At 44.8% G+C, this 22,471-nt stretch overlaps 1 protein-coding gene across 2 annotated transcripts in view; it reads left to right on the top strand.

The window, feature by feature from the left end:
- Positions 1 to 1,755: 1,755 nt before the first annotated feature.
- LOC138638471 (glypican-5-like) overlaps positions 1,756 to 22,471 on the top strand; it is a 494,253-nt gene continuing 473,537 nt past the window's right edge. Inside the window, exon 1 of one of the 2 annotated variants that reach the window (XM_069727800.1) lies at positions 1,756 to 2,454. In XM_069727800.1, coding sequence (XP_069583901.1) covers positions 2,304 to 2,454 — 151 coding nt within the window. In that variant the 5' untranslated portion in view covers positions 1,756 to 2,303. The remainder of the gene's footprint in view (positions 2,455 to 22,471) is intronic. The other variant, XM_069727801.1, reaches the window with a different exon arrangement.

Below are 22,471 nucleotides of genomic sequence, written 5' to 3'. Positions count from 1 at the left end.
TTATCCTGTAGATGTAATCCTGTGAGGGCAGGGTCTCCCCCCTCTGTACCTGTCCCATTACACTGTAGATGTAATCCTGTGAGAGCAGGGTCTCCCCCCTCTGTACCTGTCCCATTACTCTGTAGATGTAATCCTGTGAGGGCAGGGTCTCCCCCCTCTGTACCTGTCCCATTACACTGTAGATGTAATCCTGTGAGGGCAGGGCCTCCCCCCTCTGTACCTGTCCCATTACTCTGTAGATGTAATCCTGTGAGGGCAGGGTCTCCCCCCTCTGTACCTGTCCCATTACACTGTAGATGTAATCCTGTGAGGGCAAGGTCTCCCCCCTCTGTACCTGCCCCATTACCCTGTAGATGTAATCCTGTGAGGGCAGGGTCTCCCCCCTCTGTACCTGTCCCATTATCCTGTAGATGTAATCCTGTGAGGGCAGGCTCTCCCCCTCTGTACCTGTCCCCTTTCCCATTATGTAATCCTGTGAGGGCAGGGTCTCCCCCTCTGTACCTGTCCCATTACCCTGTAGATGTAATCCTGTGAGGGCAGGGTCTCCCCTCTGTACCTGTCCCATTACACTGTAGATGTAATCCTGTGAGGGCAGGGTCTCCCCTCTGTACCTGTCCCATTACACTGTAGATGTAATCCTGTGAGGGCAGGGTCTCCCCCCTCTGTACCTGTCCTATTACACTGTAGATGTAATCCTGTGAGGGCAGGGTCTCCCCCCTCTGTACCTGTCCCATTACTCTGAAGATGTAATCCTGTGAGGGCAGGATCTCCCCCTCTGTACCTGTCCCATTACCCTGTAGATGTAATCTTGTGAGGGCAGGGTCTCCCCTCTGTACCTGTCCCCTTTCCCTGTAGATGTAATCCTGTGAGGGCAGGGTCTCCCCTCTGTACCTGTCCAATTTCCCTGTAGATGTAATCCTGTGAGGGCAGGGTCTCCCCTCTGTACCTGTCCAATTTCCCTGTAGATGTAATCCTGTGAGGGCAGGGTCTCCCCTCTGTACCTGTCCAATTTCCCTGTAGATGTAATCCTGTGAGGGCAGGGTCTCCCCTCTGTACCTGTCCCATTACCCTGTAGATGTGATCCTGTGAGGGCAGGGTCTCCCCTCTGTACCTGTCCAATTATCCTGTAGATGTAACCCTGTGAGGGCAGGGTCTCCCCCCTCTGTACCTGTCCCATTATCCTGTAGATGTAATCCTGTGAGGGCAGGGTCTCCCCCCTCTGTACCTGTCCCATTACCCTGTAGATGTAATCCTGTGAGGACAGGGTCTCCCCTTCTGTACCTGTCCCATTATCCTGTAGATGTAATCCTGTGAGGGCAGGGTCTCCCCCCTCTGTACCTGTCCCATTACCCTGTAGATGTAATCCTGTGAGGGCAGGGCCTCCCCCCTCTGTACTTGTCCCATTATCCTGTAGATGTAATCCTGTGAGGGCAGGGTCTCCCCTATGTACCTGTCAGTTTCTGTAATATATATGTGTACTGTATATGTAATATGTACGTGACCATTCCATTTTCACATGTACAGCACAATGGAATTAATGGTTTTGTTAAAAATAACTAATGCTATTATAATGGTTCTCCAGAAAAGCCGTCTGACCTCCCTCCTCTAACAGAACTGGGTGACTTATCGTCTGCAGGGCTGACAGTCATCGCTTCTGCGTTATGCGGAGCATGTTGCACTGAATGCGGCTCCTACACTTGTGGCTTTCAGTTGATTTGTTGACCCCACTTGTGTCAGCGGTCCGGGCCTCGGTGTGTAGGGTGGGCTGCAACAAGCGGAAGGACATATGCAATGTATGTCTGCCACAGCATGATGTGGACAGTGCGCCCAGCCATACTCAGAAGTGTGAGGATGGGTGACAGCAGAGAGGGCTGCTTGGGAAGTGGGGAGTTAAATGGTCAGGAGTGAATGGGGGATGAGGAGTGAGGAGGCAGGGAGGGGCTGAGGATCAGCATGCTGGAGGGAGGCATGAAGTGAGGCAGAAGTACAGAAGTGAGGGAGGGAGGGAGCTGTCCTGCAGGCTGAGGCTCCTCATACAGAATGAAGCTGGCAGCAGCCAAATAAATAGAAGACTGGACTATACTCAGCCCTTACCAAGGTGCCATCCATAGCACAGACAGGCCAGGCCTGCCACCTGTCAGCCAGCTGTCATATTGTGCCCTGGCAAAATGTGCATGGAGTGATGAGGGCATGGGGCATTGCCTAGGTGTGTAGGCATTGGTCTGTAGAACATTGGCAGATAGATGTGGTTTACAGGTAAATAGGGGCTGGTGCACACGGCGTGTACCCCTCTGCTTGGTGAGATGCCCATGTCGCTTGTGCCCCTCCTCCTGCTTCTCAGTTTAGTGCCATCGATGCCATCCGAGCGCCCCCCAAGTTGTCATGAGGTGCGCGCAGCGTTCCAGCTTCAGCAGGTCGGGAGAGGTCGGCTGGTGCCCGAGGTACCAATTGAGGGTGAGTAGAAATTATTCCTATACATCATCGCCTCATTGCTTTCTATATAAAGCCGCCTTGCGTCCCTCGTGTCGTTCAGCTCTATAGGTTCCTTCGCAGCGGAGCAATTTGTAGAACGTAACTGGGCGACATTAGCCTAGAAAAATTGGGGCAGAATATAATCATCAGTCAGCTCTGCTTCGCTCTACAAATCAGCTCCACTACATCAATATTTATACATAGGTGTCAGATCCGTAACATTATTATAACATTGCATTGTCAACACCCCCGTATACAGTATAGGTTCCCGGCTGATGTATACATATATGTCTGCAAGCATGGGTCTGCTGTGATGGGAGAAAATGATGGTGTGTACTTGTCACCGAGCCCATGAGCATGTGGCGGGGCGCTTCAGACGCTTCCATGCCGGTGCCATCCCATGTGGTTACCTCCAGTAATAGGATTACAGGGGGATTTATTCTGAGCCGTTTATGTCATGAGATTATATAGTGGCTGCAGCACAAGTATCTGTACACAGCGGTAATGGAGGAATACATGTTTCAGAAAATGTGACGTCTCTGATGTAACATAGCGCAAAAAAAGCGGACAAGCCGCAGCCTTTACCCCTTTCTTGATTTTCTTTCTGGATAAGCAGGTTGAAAATTAATATGATTGCCATTGTCGTTGCCCGATAGGGGCTGCTCTAGAAATAGAAAACAGAAATAATTATTTTTAGAGTAAATTCACACACAGATGATACCTATAAAATTGAGCTGTATGTTACTACGATATTCATTTTATTGAAGTGCGGTTAAATAAACGCAATTCTGCCATTGTTTTTTGGGCTTTCTTTCTACGCCGTACATTGTGAGGTAAATATTACCCGGCAACACGATTCTTCAGATCAGTTCGTTTATGGTGAGATACCAAACTTGTCCAGTTTTGTTTTCATTTTTTTTAGCGATGAAAAACCATTTTTAAATTTTCCGCGGTCATATTCTGAAACCCGTAACTCATTTCTTTTTCTGTCCATAGTTCTGTATGAGGTCTTGCTTTTTGCACACTAAGCTGAAGTTTTTTATTCATTCCATTTTAAGGCACAATGTTTTAATCGCGTTTTATTGTATTCTTTTGGGAAGGGGTTAAGTGTCGCAACCGAAAAAAACAAAATTCCGTCATTCAGATATTTTTCTGTTTTCAGCATTAAATGGAATCCATCACCCCAAAACGCATCTTGAAGGGGCTATATAGTGTTATGTGGGACTTATCCCCTATAACCACCATACTAGTACTGTACCTATTACTGGTACAGTGCCTGAGAAAATAATTTTTAATTCATATATAAATGAGGAGGCTTTGGTGCACCCTTGGTGTGGCCAAGAGTTTGGTGCACCGTTATGTTTCATCAATTGCATATTTGGGGCATTCCTCTGCTTCTTGACAGCGCTCGTTGTAACCTGTACAATATAATTACTACATCAATTCTGCTACAAATTCTTCCCTTTACACTGGTCTCATGTCTGCCACCATTCTTGTTGTTCCTCCGTATGTGGTGACGTGCCAACTTTTGTGACGTCAGGTGAACATATCAGCCATGTGCTGGTCACAGCCGACTCATAGTGACATCACTACAGTTTCCCTAACATCATCTCTATGCAGTTCATACTGTTCAGCTATACAACAGCTGCAGGCTTATCTAGTGGGACGGTCTTGATTGTACAGCAGATGGCACTGTGTTAAGGCTATGTTCACATTAGCGTCTTGCGGTGGTGCGTCGGGCGCCACCACGGCGACGCATGCGTCATGCGCCCTTATATTTAACATGGGGGCGCATGGACATGCGTTTGCATGCGTTTTGTGATGCATGCGTCTTTTTTGCCGCAAGCGTTAGGGCGCAGAGGACGCCGCAAGATGCATTTTTTTCCATCCAAAATCCGGCAAAAAAAGGACGCATGCGTCGCAAAACTATGCGTTTTGCATGCGTTCTTGTTTGCGTTTTGCGTTGTGTCGCCGACGCAGCAGCGCACAACGCAAATGTGAACGTAGCCTAAAAGGGGTTTTCCACAAACTCTTTTCTATATGCAGAATAATAACAAGCAGGACCAGTACTCGCCCTCCCCCTGGCTTGTTAAGGCTCTCCACTGCTGCTCCAATGTCTGTGTTTTGCTTGTAGCCAGGGGCGGATGTACCAATAGGGGCCTAGTCGGTAAGGTGGCCAAAACCAAAAAAGCTCCTGTCACAGACATATAAAGGGGTGCATGATGATGAAATATTCGGCTGCAAAGGGATCATATACTGTTCTAGCACGGTCTGTGTCCGCCCCTGCACACATTACTGTTGCGGCCAATCACTCAGCTCAGCAGCATTAATGATGTAGACTACACAATCTAACGAGCTCAGTGATTGGCTGTGAGGGTACGGTCGCACTAACGTATAAAAACTCGGTTCCATTCTCATCCACTTGTCATCCGTGTGCTGACCGTATACAATCTGTTTTTATACTCAGCAGCTATTAATCTTTTTACAGGAACATTCATAATTTCCCATCTTGCAGAATAGTAATGTGTCCATAAAAATTGGGTGCCATACTGATGGTCCGCATGGCATGCTTTTTTTCCCTGCACTGTACCGATTTTGCAGTGAAATCATAGCATGCTGCAATTTTTTTCTTATGCCGAATACAGCTGAGAAAAATAAATCCAGCTCTGCACGGCCTCATTCAATAACATTGGTCAGAGTGCAATCTGATTGTTTTATCGGCTTTATACATGAGTGTGAGTGAACCCGGACGGTGATGTGCACTATCGACGTGGTATCAGTGCTGAAACCAAAACACAGAGGCCGGAGAAGCAGTGGATCACCAGCGTTGGACCTGGGGAGGGTGAGTACCTTCTCCGTATGTTATCGTACATATATAAAAGTGGGGTTCACATTTCTTAAACTAGAAAACCCCTTTATCTGATACAGTTTGATGATATGAGTAGTGGCATCTCTAGACTTTACTATATGACCTTTGTTTGCATCTATTCTCCTCCTGTAATCATTCATATTGCGGTGATACAGATTATGCGTGTTGTGTCACAAATGTAATTCTTTCTCCCACAAAGTCTGTTTGCTGAACGATTCTGCTGAAAGCTTAAATCCGCAACACATATCCCATTCGCAAGCATTAGCTGCAGAAAGTCTGTGGATTCTATCAAGGAACATTTCTCTTTGTGGACAGTGCCAACCTGGCGTAAGGAGACTTACCTAGCAAAATCAGATTTCCTGCTTTGCACTGAAGAGGGGCAAACATCCCAAAACACGTGTCTGCAATTGGGGTGTCTGGTTTGGCTTCTATCCTAAGTCATGTGGCAATGCTCGTTAAGGGTCGATATTGACTGTTAGGATTGCTACATCCAATAGGTGGCGCTACAGTTCAGGTCCTATTCCTCTCTGAAGAGACAATTTTCATATTTGGATTCTATCAGGATTTATCTGCACCAACCTAGAATCCTTAATCTGCCTTTAGTGGAAGTGAAGTTAATTAGTGACTTGTGTCCATCTAGTCAACCCCGGTAATATATGTATATTGCTCTTTGTGATACTATAGACATAACGTAGACTGCCGTTTCTATATCTCCTGCAGACTGTTATTTCAATGCGTACATAGGGAAAATGCACATGACCATATTGCCAACCTACTTTCTCATCTGCATTGCGATCCCAATTCCAGGACATCCTCAGGTTTTATGTAAATTAAATGGAATCTATCACCTGAATTTGGCGGGCTATGCAAATGCCCTGTTTTTGGTCTGATGGGCGGTGTTTCTTCTTTTTTCCTCCACCCCATCCTTCCCCGCTGTCTGCAATATTTTCCGGAATTGGTGTAGGTGCCTTCCTTAGTTTGCGAATGCGCAATGCAATCTTGTCTCGCGCACACGCTGTATGCTTTGCCCATCTGCGGGCAAAGCCGAAAAGCATAACTGCGCAAGCGCCGGCGCACTATGTCCTGGAACACAGAGAAAAACTTCCGGGACATAGCGCGCCGGCACATGCGCAGTAATGCTTTTCGGCTTTGCCCGCAGATGGGCAAAGCATACTGTGCGTGTGCGAGACAAGATTGCATTGCGCATGCGCAAAGTATGGAGGACACCTACTCCAATTCCGGAAAATATTGCGGACAGCGGGAAAGGATGGGGTGGAGGAAAAAAGAAGGAAAACCGCCCATTGGAACGAAAACAGAGCATTTATATAGCCCGCCAATTCAGGTGACAGATTTCCTTTAACAGTATTATATATGCCAATGAATAAGTTACTTCGTTAACAAGATGACAATACTGAAATGTGAATCATCCCTAAGTTAAACTGGTTCTTCGAACTTTATAAATGGGAAAGTTTACAAAGTGCTAAATACAAGCAACTTTGCATTTTCATACTTATTCATAAAAATCCTCCCGGCTATCAAGTACGGAGGGAGTTTTCATTTTAGTTTTTATGGCTCTTTGTCTTCAGTTTATCAGTGGAGGCAAGGAGCGCAGTGCGTACAAGTTCTTTGCTCTGGAGCTTGAAAGTGCTTTTCTGAAGCTGTTCAGATTGGTGGATTCAGTGTCCCTGAGCAACTCTCATGCTGCAAGGGCAATGCTGCTTCTACTTGTAGCATCGGAAAGTGCACATTTCAAATTGGCAATGAACCGTGCCACTATCCGACCTGTCAATCAATCAGTAGCGCTCCGCCCCGTGCCAAGCAGGGAGACGGGAGGCAGTGGAGAGAAGCGCTCCTGATAACACATTGAGATCAACCCTTTAACTCACCAATGTCAGGACATTAAAGTGAACCTGTCACCTGAATTTGGCGGGACCGGTTTTGGGTCATATGGGCGGAGTTTTCGTGTGATTGATTCACCCTTTCCTTACCCACTGGCTGCATGCTGGCCGAAATATTGGATTGAAGTTCATTCTATATCCTCCGTAGTACACGCCTGCGCATGGCAAGATTCATAGATAGAGCATGTACCCATCATAGTCTATAGGACTGTTCACACGTCCATGGATCAAGTCCACACGTCTTTGGGTCCATGAAAAACTTGGACAGCACATGGTTGCATCCATGTTTGATGGGAGAAGCTTGAGAAACCTCCATCAGTTTTATTTCCATGATGATAAACTGACGATAAAAGCTGAATCAATGACCAAACGCTGATGAAACTCCCTCCATTATTTGCTAAACGAGAAAGATCACTGACGTTTGGATGAAACCTTAGTATCATCCTGTCCTCTCTACCATCCAGAATTTGGGATATCATTAAATTGAAATATCTACCTCGGCTATGTTCCCAGGATGGGTTTTTGATGTTTCTGCACCCATTATGTAAATTAGGTTACTTATTTCTATTAATCCCATTCACTTTGCTGGAACTGGAAGACTTTGCATTTCTTGCATAGCGAAAATATGCACCGTCAAAATCTTACCAAAAACTCATTGTGGGAACTCAACCTAAGTGAAATTAGTAAAACAACCTAATAGAAATGACTGTGTCAATATATTGTATGTAGTAAGATCATTTTTAAGGATGGTATGTGAGAGACTTGTCTATACAGAATGGAAAGATTGTCCCAATTTGCCATTTACTGACATAAAGCTGGCAACATCTGAAATGCGACCACTTACTCTGGGATACTGTTATCTTGAACAACTGATCAGAGTTTTTCCATGACACCTATAAAAAAAAATCTGCCACCTGTAAAGTCCAAATTGAAGATAAAGGATTTTTACTATATTAAAAATGGCCAGAATTCCATTAGTAGACACACATCCTTCATAGCCGCTGTTAATCCATTCTGCTTAAATGTGGAAAATTCTATATAAGTTGCAGAGGAATTATGCAATTAGGAGTAAAATTGTGCTTATACTATTTCTGCCAACAAGTTTTTGTTTTTTTTTAAAGCAATTGCTGCTTGGATGCGCATTCGTATAGGGCAGCCTTGAGGAAAGTAGAGGAAGATCCATCGATACTGTTGCAAGGGGGAATTTGCATCATGTTACCGAATGCACAGCGTGTACAGTTGAAACCAGAAGTTTCCATACACTATATAAAAAGACACATCTGTGTGTTTTTCTCAGTATCTGACATGAAATCAGAATAAATCTTTCCTGTTTTAGGTCAATTAGGATTACCATAGTTATTAATATTTGCCAAATGCCAGAATAATGAGACAGAGAATATATTAAGGCATTTTTATTACTTACTGCAAAGTCAAAAGTTTACATACATTTCATTAGTATTTGGTATCATTGTCCTTAAACTGAGTGACTTTGGTCAAACGTTTGGGATATTCTTCCACAAGCTTCTCACAATAGTTGGTTGGAATTTGGGCCCATTCCTCCTGACAAAACTGGTGTAACTGATGCAGGTTTGTAGGTCACCTTTTCGCATCGGCCTTTTTAGCTTTGCCCATAAATTTTCAATAGGATTGAGATCAGGGCTTTGTGATGGCCGCTCCAAAACATTGACTCTACTATCCTTAAGCCACTTTGTTACCATTTTGGCAGTATGCTTCGGGACATTGTCCATTTGGGAGACTCATTTCCGCCCAAGCTTTAGCTTCCTGTCTGATGTCTTGAAATGTGGATTCAGTATTGACACATAATCTTCTATTCTCATTATGCCATCTGCACAACATGATGCTGCCTCCTCCATGTTTCACAGTTGGGATGGTGTTCTTAGGCTTCGAAGCTTCTCCCTTTTTCCTCCAAACGTAACGATCGTCATTATGCCCAAAAAGTTCAATTTTAGTTTAATCAGACCACAGGACATGTCTCCATAAATTAAGGTCTTTGTTCCTGTGCGCATTTGCAAAAATTAATCTGGCTTTTTTAGGTTTCTTTTGGAGCAATGGCTTCTTCCTGGCAGAGTGGCCTTTCAGCACATGTTGATCCAGTACTCGATTCACTGTAGATATTGACACAATCTTACCAGCTTCCACCATCATCTTCACAAGGTCTTTTGCTTTTGTCTCTATCTGTATATTTTTTAAATATTGTACCAACCTATTGTTAATGTCTTTAGAAGGAATGCGTCAGCAGGTTTTTATGTTATCTGAGAGCAGCATAATATAGAGAGTGAGAACCTGATTCCATTGATACAGTGGGTACGGAAAGTATTCAGACCCGCGCTTTGTTTCATTGCAGCCATTTGGTAGATTCAAAAAATTTCATTTTTTTTTCACATTAATGTACATTCTGCACCCCATCTTGACTGAAAAAAAAAAGAAATGTAGTAATTTTTGCAAATTTATTAAAAAAGAATACTTTCTGTACCCACTGTATATCACTTGCTGGTCTGCTTGGTGTAGTTCCAAATGCTGAGCTCTGTATACATCAGCCTACACCACTGACTGGATGATATCTGTGCACACTGTGCATAGGCAGAAAGCTGGTAAATAATGGTGGGGGCGGGGTTACACATAGCAGGAAGCCTGCATGACACAAGACAACTAGTGGTCTAATGATAATCTCCTGCTGACAAAGCACTGATTTTATTGAAATTACAGCAAGCAGCCCAGTAAGTGACATATCACTGGAATCAGGGTCTCAGCTCCTACATCATACTGCTCTCATATAAACAGCAAAAACCTGCTGACAGATTCCCTTTAAGGTTACTTTTACACTTCTGTTTTGAAATTCCATCTGTCTGTTCTGTTTTGATGAAAAGAGAAAAGTAATTAATGTCCAAAGTGGATCTGAAAGGGAAGAACGGGACATCATACAGAACTTTTATTTCCTTTATGAAAACTTACACATAAAAGAACCCAGACAAAGTAAATAATCAGCGGGCGCCTCTTCCGCTTGTGTTATTATTCATCAGAGCCGTTTTGGACGTCAATTCCATTTGTCTGGTCTCAAAACATAACAGACAACTGGAATGTCTGAGTGGCCTCAGGCTTTATACACATGGATGTTTTATGGATTTATCTTTTATGAAGCCATGATAGGGCTCCTATGTTGGTTCATCTAGCTGCTACTGTGTCGCCATATGGAGATATTTTATTTCCTGGCACAATTCATGTGAATCAGGAAACAAAATTGCCAAATTTCCCTGCAGAATAACCTGTTCCTGCAACATGAATGCTGTTTTATTGAGCAACTGCACAGCCAAATTGGGCTTGAGATGTTCCTGTAGACTGCCGCAATCTGGGAGTCTTTAGAGGATCGGGAGGTGTAGCCTGCGTGTGATTACTCTATTGGATGGAGCTAGTGTCCTATGGCTGGTTTATGAGACAGGCTTCATCAATGGGTTAATGAAGCACTCCATCGCTCCATACTAAGGGTATATGTTATAATCTATAATAAAGTCACACAGAGCTGAGACTGACCCCAATTAGGTTAAAATGACCATATGAATAGAGCTTGAAGAAGAAAAGGTGCTTAAAGATGAGATACTCTTTTAAAGAACTCTGAGTTATAGAGGAGTTCCCCGGTTCAGTCTATCCTACATTCTCCGGAGAGTAGAGCAGCTACAAAACAAGGCTCTCACTTTGGTGGACCTGGCATGTCCATTGCACAGGAATCTCATTGACCGTCTTGGTGGCCCTGTAGGTAAATCTAACACTTGTCTGGTTCCTCCACAACTTTCTGTTGATCATTGTGGATCCACTATTGAGACTAACTGTGCTCAGATTTTTAGAAGAAAAAAATACTTTTGAACAAAGAGTTTGTCCACTGTGGATGAACCCTTCCCATCCCATATCATTATCTGGTACGATATCCTATGACATTTTGGGGTAAAACACAAAACAGATAAAAGTTGCCACTTGAGCCTTCCATGGCAGCTTTACGAAAACATCACATAAATTCCTGATTACAAGTGATTGAGGTAGTTTCTCACCCATCCACGAACTATTGGATAATTCCACCAACTATTGGATAATTCCACCAAGTATTGGAAAATTCCAGCAACTATTGGATGATTCCACCCACTATTGGATGATTCCACCCACTATTGAATAATTCCATCAAGTATTGATAATTCCACCCACTATTGGATAATTCCACCAACTATTGGATAATTCCACCCATTATTGGATAACTGGATAATTCCACCAACTATTGGAAAATTCCACCCACTATTGGATAATTCCACCCACTATTGGATAATTCCACCCACTATTGGATAATTCCACATACTATTTTATAATTCCACCCACTATTGAATAATTCCACCCACTATTGGATAATTCCACATACTATTTTATAATTCCACCCACTATTGAATAATTCCTCCCACTATTGGATAATTCCACATACTATTTTATAATTCCACCCACTATTGAATAATTCCACCTACTATTGGATAACTCCACCAACTATTGGATAATTCCACCAACTATTGGAAAATTCCACCCACTATTGGATAATTCCACCCACTATAGGATAATTCCACCCACTATTCGAACATTCCAGCAGCTATTGGATAATTCCAACAACTTTTGGATAATTTCAGCAATGTTTTTACAATGTGGCAGCTTCACATGACTCCCATTACTGGAGTATTTACCTTCGTAATTCATTCCTGTTGAGCCCACAATGGCTTTCCTTACTCTGCATAAGAGCTGATGCATCTTTCCCGTTTATTCCGAACAGATATCAGTATTTTTCCATTTTATTCCTTAACCTTCATGGAAAAGGTTTTAGTTTTTCTATTCTACGAATGGCTTTGGATATAAATGTATCTGGCAACCCTTCAAAGTGACTTGTATTCACTAGGGGGTCTGACTCAGCAGGGTGTAGGTACAATATAAAGACGTCACGTAGACTGGTTTACAGAGGTGGAAAACATTGTTATAAGCTGCGTGATATGTGTTTATCCGTGGTGTAGCTGTTGACAACGTTTTGTTTAGTACAGTCACACACCGAACATTCTCGAATTTTCAATAACCCAGTTTACAGTTTTTAGTTATTTTACTGTTTTAACCTTTTCGGTTCATATTTACCGAACGGCGACTGTGAATAAGGCTGCTTTCACACTAGCGTTTTTTGCCAGACGTCGCAATGCGTCGTTTAGGGGAAAAAACGCATCCTGCAAAGTTGTCTGCAGGATGCGTTTTTGCCCCATAGACTAAAATTAGCGACGCATTGCGACGCATTGACACATGTCGCAACCGTCATGCGACGGTTGCGCCGTGTTGTGGTGGACCGCCGGGAGCAAAAAACGTTGCATGTAACGTTTTTTGCTTCCGACAGTCTGCCATTTCCGACCGCGCATTCGCGGCCAGAACTCCTCCCCCACCTCCCCACACCTCACAATGGGGCAGCGGATGCGCTGGAAAAATGCATCCGCTGCCCCCGTTGTGCAGCGCATTCACTGCTAGCGTCAGTAACCTTGGCCCAACGCACTGCGATGGGCCGAGCCCGACGCTAGTGTGAAAGTAGCCTTAGAAGTCTGGTTGCTGTTAAAACTTTGTTTATTGGAATTATGATTTTTGTCTCAACTTAGTACTTTAAGTGCACAAGGGTGTACTTTTCTGGCCCTGAATCGATCTCCTAAAACCATAATTGTTGTTTAACATGGGCCGTAAATTTACACCCCTGACAAATCTGCTGCATATTTTCCATGTCTTGAGTAGGGAGTTTGACACAAATTTGTCAGTTTGACCTTAGTGCCAAGAAGGATGATGAAACTGGGGTTGCTATATAGCTTGGGCCTTGTGCTTACAAATGTATCTACTGTACCCACAATTATAATGGTTAGGTTGCCTTCAACATTTGTAGATTGTTATACCGAATGTAAAGAAGCACTCCCATCAAAGTTTTTATCCTTTCCTTATATTGCAGTCATCATATTATATAGCACTGTGCACTTACAATTGCTCATTTTTCCCTTCTACCCAGTTAATTCTTTTTTTTTCATTAGATCTATGACATCACGTGATTAAAAGCAGACTAGCTGAATCCTTCTTAGCTCTATATAGAATCAGAAAGTCTTTTTTCCCTGCATGAGTCATCATTAGAATTACAGATCACCATCACTGCAAAGTTCCTGGCAGGGGGGGAGGATTGTTGGGTCAGGAGTTGGAGAAGAGATGGAGCTGGGCTGTCAGGGACTTTGCAGTGATGTAGAATTGGAGTTCTAATGATGACTCATGCAGGGAAAATTGACTTTTTTCTACATGGAGTTTAAAAGGATTCAGCTAGTTGTTTTTTTTTAATCACGTGATGTCATAGACCTAATGGAAAAGAGAAGACTTAACTGGGTAGAAATAAGCAATTGTAAGTACACAGTACCATTTAATATGATGACAATGTGGCACCCCTAGGGGTATTTGCCACAAAAATAGTTACTGACAGTAAGTACAAATACTAAAATAGCAAGACTGCACTACCACCTCCGGCCAGAAGGGGGAGCTCCAGAGACTCCCCTTGATCCATTCTGGTCTGAGAGAAGAAATGGCAGTTGGGCCAAGGAGCGGAAAGTGAGAGGTCATACAGTTGAATTTCTAACAGCCCTGTGACTGTTACCAGGCCTAAATCACCGGCCTGAGGAGAAGAGGGATAGAGAAAAAGGACATTGTGAGAACTGGGTAGCATTAATCATTACCCAGAACAGGCGCAAAGACGGATACCGGATCCGTGGCTGTATTCATTATATATAATACAGCAACCGGAAAAACGTGAGGTGATATCAGCTTCACTAGGGTCGGATGCAGCAACAGACACAGAGTTCAGCGGTACTCCCAGAGGGGGTAAACCGATAAAAGGACTCGGGTTGCCCGTCGAACCAGGACCCGGAGGGGACAGATTGGGCCGGCAGCCAGTTCACATACAGCAGCAGGGCCACACAGAAATTGCGCACAATAAGAGGCGAAGACCCCGGCAGGGTCAAAGTAACTCAGAGTTCCCATACAGACTCCGGTGACAGGACTGGTTGTAAATCCTTTTATGTTAAAGTAAACTGGTTAAACGTTTCAGTGCCTCAGTCTTTCATTTGGACAATAGCCATCTATCCAGGATCGAGATCGTCACCGCTGGGAGAACCTGCTGCTGATCAAGTAAGTGCCTGTCCCCTCACGATACCCCTTACACTGTGCATTGCCTGAGGCCACAGCACCGGGTCAAGCCACCCGTGACATCCCCCTCAAGAGACAGACTCCATTGGTCCGGTGCTGGGTATCCCGGTCTCCTGGGCGTCACAATTGGCGTCACGAACAGGATCTAGCCAGCCCGTATACCGGGTATTGTGTGCCGTGATTGGAGCCCAAAACTGTGAAAACTGGGATGAAAAATCTTGAAAATTGACTTTATTAAAGAAAAATCCATTCCCCATTGAAAACTATTGAAAGTGACTTTTCCCCATTGGTTATAATGGAGTAAAGATGGCCGCCATCCCCTGAGGTAATCACTTCATAACCGTTAGGCACGAGACTGTTAATTGAGCTACGCCATCACCTGAGCCCCAGTCTAACTGAAAAACTTCAGAATCCGCCATTACAGAGCGCGGTGGGTGGGAGTAGCAGGGGGCGTGTCATTGTGGGCGGCACCAAGCTGAGCGCTCTGACATCAGAGCAAGGGGAAAATCGATCCTGCTGCACAGCGGAACGAATCTACACTATCCCGACGGAAGCGGAGGACCGGAAGGGTCCGGATTAACTAAGGGGGCACAGTATGTCGCAGCACGGAGACGCCGCAGCACTCGGCAACGCTAATGCAGCTGAAAAGACAGAGTGTCAATAGAGAGTCCGGCAGCGCAGCGGTGCAAGGAGTGGCGCCCATCATGCCGGTGCTGATGCCATATACCCCGGGTGGCCCATGGCTTCCAATGTATGAAGGTGAGCCTAATACCCTTGACGATTTCAGAGAAAAGATGCTGGCCCATTTTGACATGTTCCCTGTGGGTGAAGTTCAGCGTGTTAGTCTCCTGATGATGCAGTTAAGTGGCCATGCTAAGTGAGAAGTCACAGCATGGGCAGCTGATCTAAAAGGCACTGTTGAACGCATATTTGCTGGATTAAAAGCTACATTTGAAACCACGGCCAGCAGCAAAGCTAAAATACGATTCTTTAGTTGCAAACAAAAAGCTAATGAGGGCGTGAGAGACTTTGCCTTAAACCTGCAGGAAGCCCTTAAATCACTTACACTGGCTGAACCCATTTTTAACACCGGAGCGGATAAACTGCTAAGAGATCAATTTATTGAGGGACTCTACACCCCTTCTCACCGGGGGCATGTGAGCATGCTTGTTTTTAAAAACCCTGAATTGACATTTGCCCAATTAAAGGAGAGCGCTATACGTCTCCAGCTGGCAGAGGCACCTCGGGATCAGGATCCTGCGCAACCCATGGCAGAGGCACCTCAACAACAGGGAGTGCCAGTGACATCAGCTATGTCTGGGGCCATTGCTAAGCCCCTGGGGCCCAGTACTAATGAGGCTCTTCAACAAAAGCTTGACTCTTTAGCTGATGTTGTTGCTTCAATGGCTAAAACCATGCAGGAGATGAGAGGACACAAGATGGAGTTGGCAAACTGTAGAGAGGATGTTCCATGGATGAGACCCCGGAGATACCCGACATGGAGAGGACGACCCCGCGACCGCTACCAACCGGATGGACAGCCCATTTGCCGCCGTTGCCAGCAGCCGGGCCACTTTGCACGAGATTGTGATTTAAACGGGAATCCCCTGGGAATGCGGGCCGCTTCGCAGGAATGAACTTTCAAGGCCCAACACCCTGGCACGACAGGTACATCGGAGGACGACCCATTATCCCTATCGTGCTGGACGGAATTCCCCTCAACACTTTGCTGGACACAGGTTCCCAGATTTCATCTATACCGTATATCCTTTATAAGAGGTACTGGGCTGATGCAGATATTGATAAAGGGCCCTCTGATGTTGAACTAGATATATGGGCCAGTAATGGTAAGTTGGTACCGAAACTAGGATTCAGGGAGATGACCATAAAGATTGGTAAAGTAGAACTGAAGAAACAGGGTATAATTGTTGTTGATGTTGACCGGCGGAACTGTGAACCAACTGTATTGATAGGAATGAATGTGTTAGAGAACTGCTTTTCCGAAGTCATTTCTGTCTTACAGCAAATTGCTGAAACTGCCCAATCCTGCCAGCAGAGAGTTCTCCGGAGGGAAATAAATGTATTGATGTTAAGGCAACAGGTAGAAGTTGCAGGTGGAGAAATCGGCAGTGTGAGGGTAAGTGATCCAACGTCTATTGTAATCCCACCAAAAACAGAAATGCTGGTATGGTGTAGAGCAGCCATTGGTACTAAGGGACGAGATTATCAAGCCTTAATAGAACCAGTGTACACCGACAGCAGGCCCACTATACTCACAGCACGAGGGATAGTCGAGGTACACCGGGGACGAGTGCCGGTACGACTTTTGAACTGTGGAGAGGAAGAGGTCACTTTGCCAAGGTATGCTACAATGGCAAAGCTATATACTGTTGACAACAATGCCATCACAACCATTGAGCCCTTAGAACCAACCTGTCAGGTGGAAGGCAATGGCTCAGATGGAGAAATGGAGGATTGGTGCCAGCAGCTACACGTGGGCATAAATTCAACACCTACCCATCAAAAACAAGGGGTGTATAGGCTAGTGACGGAATATGAACAAGTCTTCAGTAAACACCCATTGGACTTCGGACGGATAGAAGGGGTAGAACACACAATCCCCACAGGTGACCATCCCCCAATAAAAGAAAGATATAGACCCATACCGCCCGCTCACTATCAATGTGCAAAAGATATGCTGAGGGAAATGAAACAGGCCGGGGTAATAAGAGACAGCTGTAGCCCCTGGGCGGCCCCTCTAGTGATTGTCAAAAAAAAGGACGGAACCATGAGAATGTGCGTAGACTACCGGAAGATTAATAACATCACCCATAAAGACGCCTACCCCTTGCCTAGGATAGAAGAGTCCTTAACTGCTTTGAAATCTGCTAATTATTTTTCCACCTTAGACTTAACAAGTGGGTATTGGCGAGTCCCTGTGGCTGAGAGAGATAAGGAAAAGACGGCATTCACCACACCAATGGGTCTATGTGAATTTAATCGCATGCCGTTCGGACTCTGCAACGCATCCGGTACCTTCCAGCGGCTGATGGAATGCTGCCTCGGACACAAGAACTTCGAGACCGTCCTCCTGTACCTAGATGATGTGATCGTCTACTCAAAGACTTACGAACAACACTTAATAGACCTGGCAGAAGTGTTCGAAGCCTTATCCAGGTATGGCATGAAAGTCAAGCCATCCAAATGTCACCTTCTCAAGCCAAAGGTACAGTACCTGGGACACATCGTGAGTTCGGAGTGAGTAGCACCAGATCCCGAGAAAATAAGCGCCATAAGGGATTGGCCAAGACCTACCAGCGCAAAAGAAGTGAGACAATTCCTGGGATTGGTGGGTTACTATCGCAGATTTATAAAAGGATTTACCAAGTTGGCAGCACCCTTGCAAGACACCTTGGTAGGGCAGACGAAGAAACCTTCAAACCGAAACCCTCCTTTTCAGTGGAACGACGAAAGGGAAGACTCCTTTGAACAACTAAAGAAGGCACTAACCGGAGAAGAGGTTCTGGCATACCCAGATTACCATAAACCTTTCATCCTCTACACCGATGCCAGTAATGTGGGACTAGGAGCGGTGCTGTCACAAAAGCAAGAAGGTCGGGAGAAAGTCATCGCCTTTGCAAGTAGAAAGCTCCGGCCTACTGAAAGAAATTCAGAAAATTACAGCTCCTTCAAATTGGAACTACTGGCAGTAGTTTGGGCTGTGACGGAGCGTTTCAAACACTATCTGGCCGCTGCAGAATTTATTGTCTATACTGACAACAATCCGTTGACCCACCTGGACACAGCCAAATTAGGTGCGTTAGAACAGCGATGGATAGCCCGGTTATCTAATTACAACTTCATAATCAAGTATCGAGCAGGTCGCAAGAATGGAAATGCCGATGCCCTTTCCCGGATGCCACACTTGAGAGATGTAGAAGAGGAAACGGGGGAGCTTGAAGAAATTGAACTACCAGCCTTCCATCGTCCCAAGGCAAAACATCATCAGTCAAGTACCTATCAGAAACAACAAGAGGTGAATTTTAATCCGTTAGCACACCATAGATGGGCTGACACCCAAGACAGCAATCCGGCTGTGAAGTTGGTGAAGGAACTGTTGACTGAGCAAAGTGCATATCCCTATGAGGATGCCCCAGAAGAGACGCATCAACTCTGGAAAGAGAGAGGCAAAATGTTCCTGTATCAAGGGAAGCTCTGTAGAAGATACACCAATCCGAAAACACATGAATTGGTTTGGCAGATTATTGTGCCTAAACAAGATGTGAAGATGGTCCTCAAAGCTTACCATAATGGTGCTGGTCACTTCGGTTGGAAAAAGTTAGAAGTACTTCTAAGAGAAAGATTTTATTGGGTCGGGATGAGAAAATCAATCGAACAGTGGTGCAGAAATTGTGGCCCGTGCAACCTCAGAAGAAACGATCAAAAGAACCAAAGAGCACCACTGCAGCCCATAATCACCAAACAACCACTTGAACTTGTAGCCATGGACCACGTGAAGTTGACACCAAGCCGGTCCGGCTATGTCTATGCCTTGACCATCGTGGACCATTATTCACGTTTCTTGGTAGTAGTACCCGTAAAAGATCTGACAGCAAAAACAGCAGCCAAAGCGTTCCAAACGTACTTTTGTAGACCCCATGGATATCCGGAACAGGTTCTCACCGACCAAGGTACAGCCTTTGAATCAGAGATCTTCAGAGAATTCTGTAATATGTATGGTTGCAAAAAGATCCGGACGACGGCCTATCATCCACAAACAAACGGCTTATGCGAGAAGATGAACCATATTGTAATAGACCTACTAAAGACTTTACCTGAGACAGAAAGGAATCAATGGCCAGAGAAATTGCCTGACTTGGTGGATCTGTATAATCATGTCCCGGTGAGCTCCACCAACTGCACCCCAGCTTACCTTATGCGTGCAAGACCCGGCCAATTACCAATCGATCTAGAAATGGGAATTCTGAAACCAGACGCAGAAGTTCAAGACTCCAATTGGGATATCATACGGCAAAAGCAGTATCGCCAAGTGCAAGAGAGTGTGGAAAGAAGCCTTCAGCAAACTAGAGAAAGACAAGAGCGAACTTTCAACCAGAATGCTCTAGCGACCCCATTAAGACCGGGTGACCAAGTGCTCAAGAGAAATCGTCGAACCAATAAACTGGACAATCAGTGGGAAGCCGTACCCTACACAGTTTTACCAACAAGAGTGGATAATCCTAAAATGTGTCTCATTAGCAAAAACGGAGGCTTAACATCTGTACTAGTGTCAAGAGACAATCTTAAATTATGTCCGGAAGCATTAAAAGAGCCAGACTTTGTCCAGCCAGAACCAGAAGTTATTCAACCCATACAGGTTCAACCAGTAAAGGAAAAAGAAGAGGAAGTGTATCACACCTGTATAGGAGACTTTCCCAAAATCCTACTAACATACCATGGTGCAGTAGTGGTTCCCATGGTGGCCTTTTACCCAACACCGAACCCAATACCAGAAGTCCCAAGACAGGAAGAGGCTGACCCCGTACTACAGGAGGTTCCAGGCCAGGAAGAACAGATTCCTGGTCAGAGTAATCCCATTCACGGTGGACTTGCCAACTCCATAGTCGTGGAATTATCTTTAGCAGAGCGGGCAGATACTACATCCGCAGTAGACAGTAGTACACCACATGAAGAGACACCGCTATTACGTAGATCACAGCGTAGTACCCAGGGTCAATTACCGGCCAGGTATGCAGATTACCAACTATAAAGCTCATAATGTGAATTGTATATATGTTATGCCGTATATAGTTAAACAGAAAATGTAGTATAGTCATTGCTATCAGTCTGCAACGTTTAAGCCCAGTGCCTACAGAGACTTGTCTGTATGAACTTATTGCATATTCTTGAACTTTTTATCAGCCCGGAGGCACTAAATCAAAGCTCCGGAAAGACTGCTTTTTGAACTTTGCTTTTTGCTCTTTTTGAACTTTCTTTAGACTTTATATTGATAACTCCGTTGGAAAAATGGAACTAAATTCCTGGACACTAAGTACAGTGCCGTTCCTAATACCTTCAAGGATAGAACTGTATTAATGGACGCTATTTGAAGTGACTTTTTACAGAACTCTATTTTTGTTTCCTTGAGTGGTTTTTGTAACTTTTCATTTTTAAGACTCTGTACATATTAATTATTTCAAAATGTTATTGTCCCACAGTCCCGGAGTACTGTTCTTAACTAAGGGGGAATGTGGCACCCCTAGGGGTATTTGCCACAAAAATAGTTACTGACAGTAAGTACAAATACTAAAATAGCAAGACTGCACTACCACCTCCGGCCAGAAGGGGGAGCTCCAGAGACTCCCCTTGATCCATTCTGGTCTGAGAGAAGAAATGGCAGTTGGGCTAAGGAGCTGATAGTGAGAGGTCATACAGTTGAATCTCTAACAGCCCTGTGACTGTTACCAGGCCTAAATCACCGGCCTGAGGAGAAGAGGGATAGAGAAAAAGGACATTGTGAGAACCGGGTAGCATTAATCACTACCCAGAACAGGCGCAAAGACGGATACCGGATCCGTGGCTGTATTCATTATATATAATACAGCAACCGGAAAAACGTGAGGTGATATCAGCTTCACTAGGGTCGGATGCAGCAACAGACACAGAGTTCAGCGGTACTCCCAGAGGGGGTAAACCGATAAAAGGACTCGGGTTGCCCGTCGAACCAGGACCCGGAGGGGACAGATTGGGCCGGCAGCCAGTTCACATACAGCAGCAGGGCCACACAGAAATTGCGCACAATAAGAGGCGAAGACCCCGGCAGGGTCAAAGTAACTCAGAGTTCCCATACAGACTCCGGTGACAGGACTGGTTGTAAATCCTTTTATGTTAAAGTAAACTGGTTAAACGTTTCAGTGCCTCAGTCTTTCATTTGGACAATAGCCATCTATCCAGGATCGAGATCGTCACCGCTGGGAGAACCTGCTGCTGATCAAGTAAGTGCCTGTCCCCTCACGATACCCCTTACACTGTGCATTGCCTGAGGCCACAGCACCGGGTCAAGCCACCCGTGACATCCCCCTCAAGAGACAGACTCCATTGGTCCGGTGCTGGGTATCCCGGTCTCCTGGGCGTCACAACTGCAATACAGTTATATGAAATAGTTTGGGCACCCCTATTAATCTTAAGCTTAATGTTTTATAAAAATTGTTTTTTTTGCAACAGCTATTTCAGTTTCATATATCTAATAACTGTTGGACACAGTAATGTTTCTGCCTTGAAATGAGGTTTATTGTACTAACAGAAAATGTGCAATCTGCTTTCAAACAAAATTTGACAGGTGCTTAAGTATGGTCACCCTTATCATTTTCTTGTTTTAAATACTCCTACCTACTTTTTACTGACTTAATAAAGCACTTTTTTTGGTTTTCTAACCTCATTGAGCTTTGAACTTCATAGCCAGGTGTATGCAATCATGAGAAAAGATACTTAAAGTGGCCACTTGCAAGTTGTTCTCCTGTTTGAATCTCCTCTGAAGAGTGGCATCATGGGCTCCTCAAAAGAACTGTCTAATGATCTGAAAACAAAGATTATTCAACATAGTTGTTCAGGGGAAGGATACAAAAAGCTGTCTCAGAGATTTAACCTGTCAATTTCCACTGTGAGGAACATAGTAAGGAAATGGAAGAACACAGGTACAGTTCTTGTTAAGGCCAGAAGTGGCAGGCCAAGAAAAACAGCACAAAGGCAGATGGTGTCACTGTGCATCGGTCAACTATACAACGCACTTTGCACAAAGAGAAGCTGTATGGGAGAGTGATGCGAAAGAAGCCGTTTTTGGAAGCACGCCACAAACAGAGTCGGCTGAGGTATGCAAAAGCACATTTGGAGAAGCCAATTTCTTTTTGGAAGAAGGTCCTGTGGACTGATGAAACCAAGATTGAGTTGTTGGTCATACAAAAAGGCGTTATGCATGGCGACCAAAAAACACAGC

The sequence above is a fragment of the Ranitomeya imitator genome, chromosome 5, assembly GCF_032444005.1.
Source record: "Ranitomeya imitator isolate aRanImi1 chromosome 5, aRanImi1.pri, whole genome shotgun sequence".
Classification (NCBI taxonomy): domain Eukaryota; kingdom Metazoa; phylum Chordata; class Amphibia; order Anura; family Dendrobatidae; genus Ranitomeya; species Ranitomeya imitator.
The sequence above is the reverse complement of the archived record's forward strand: the minus strand, read 5'-3'. Positions and strand labels throughout refer to the sequence as shown.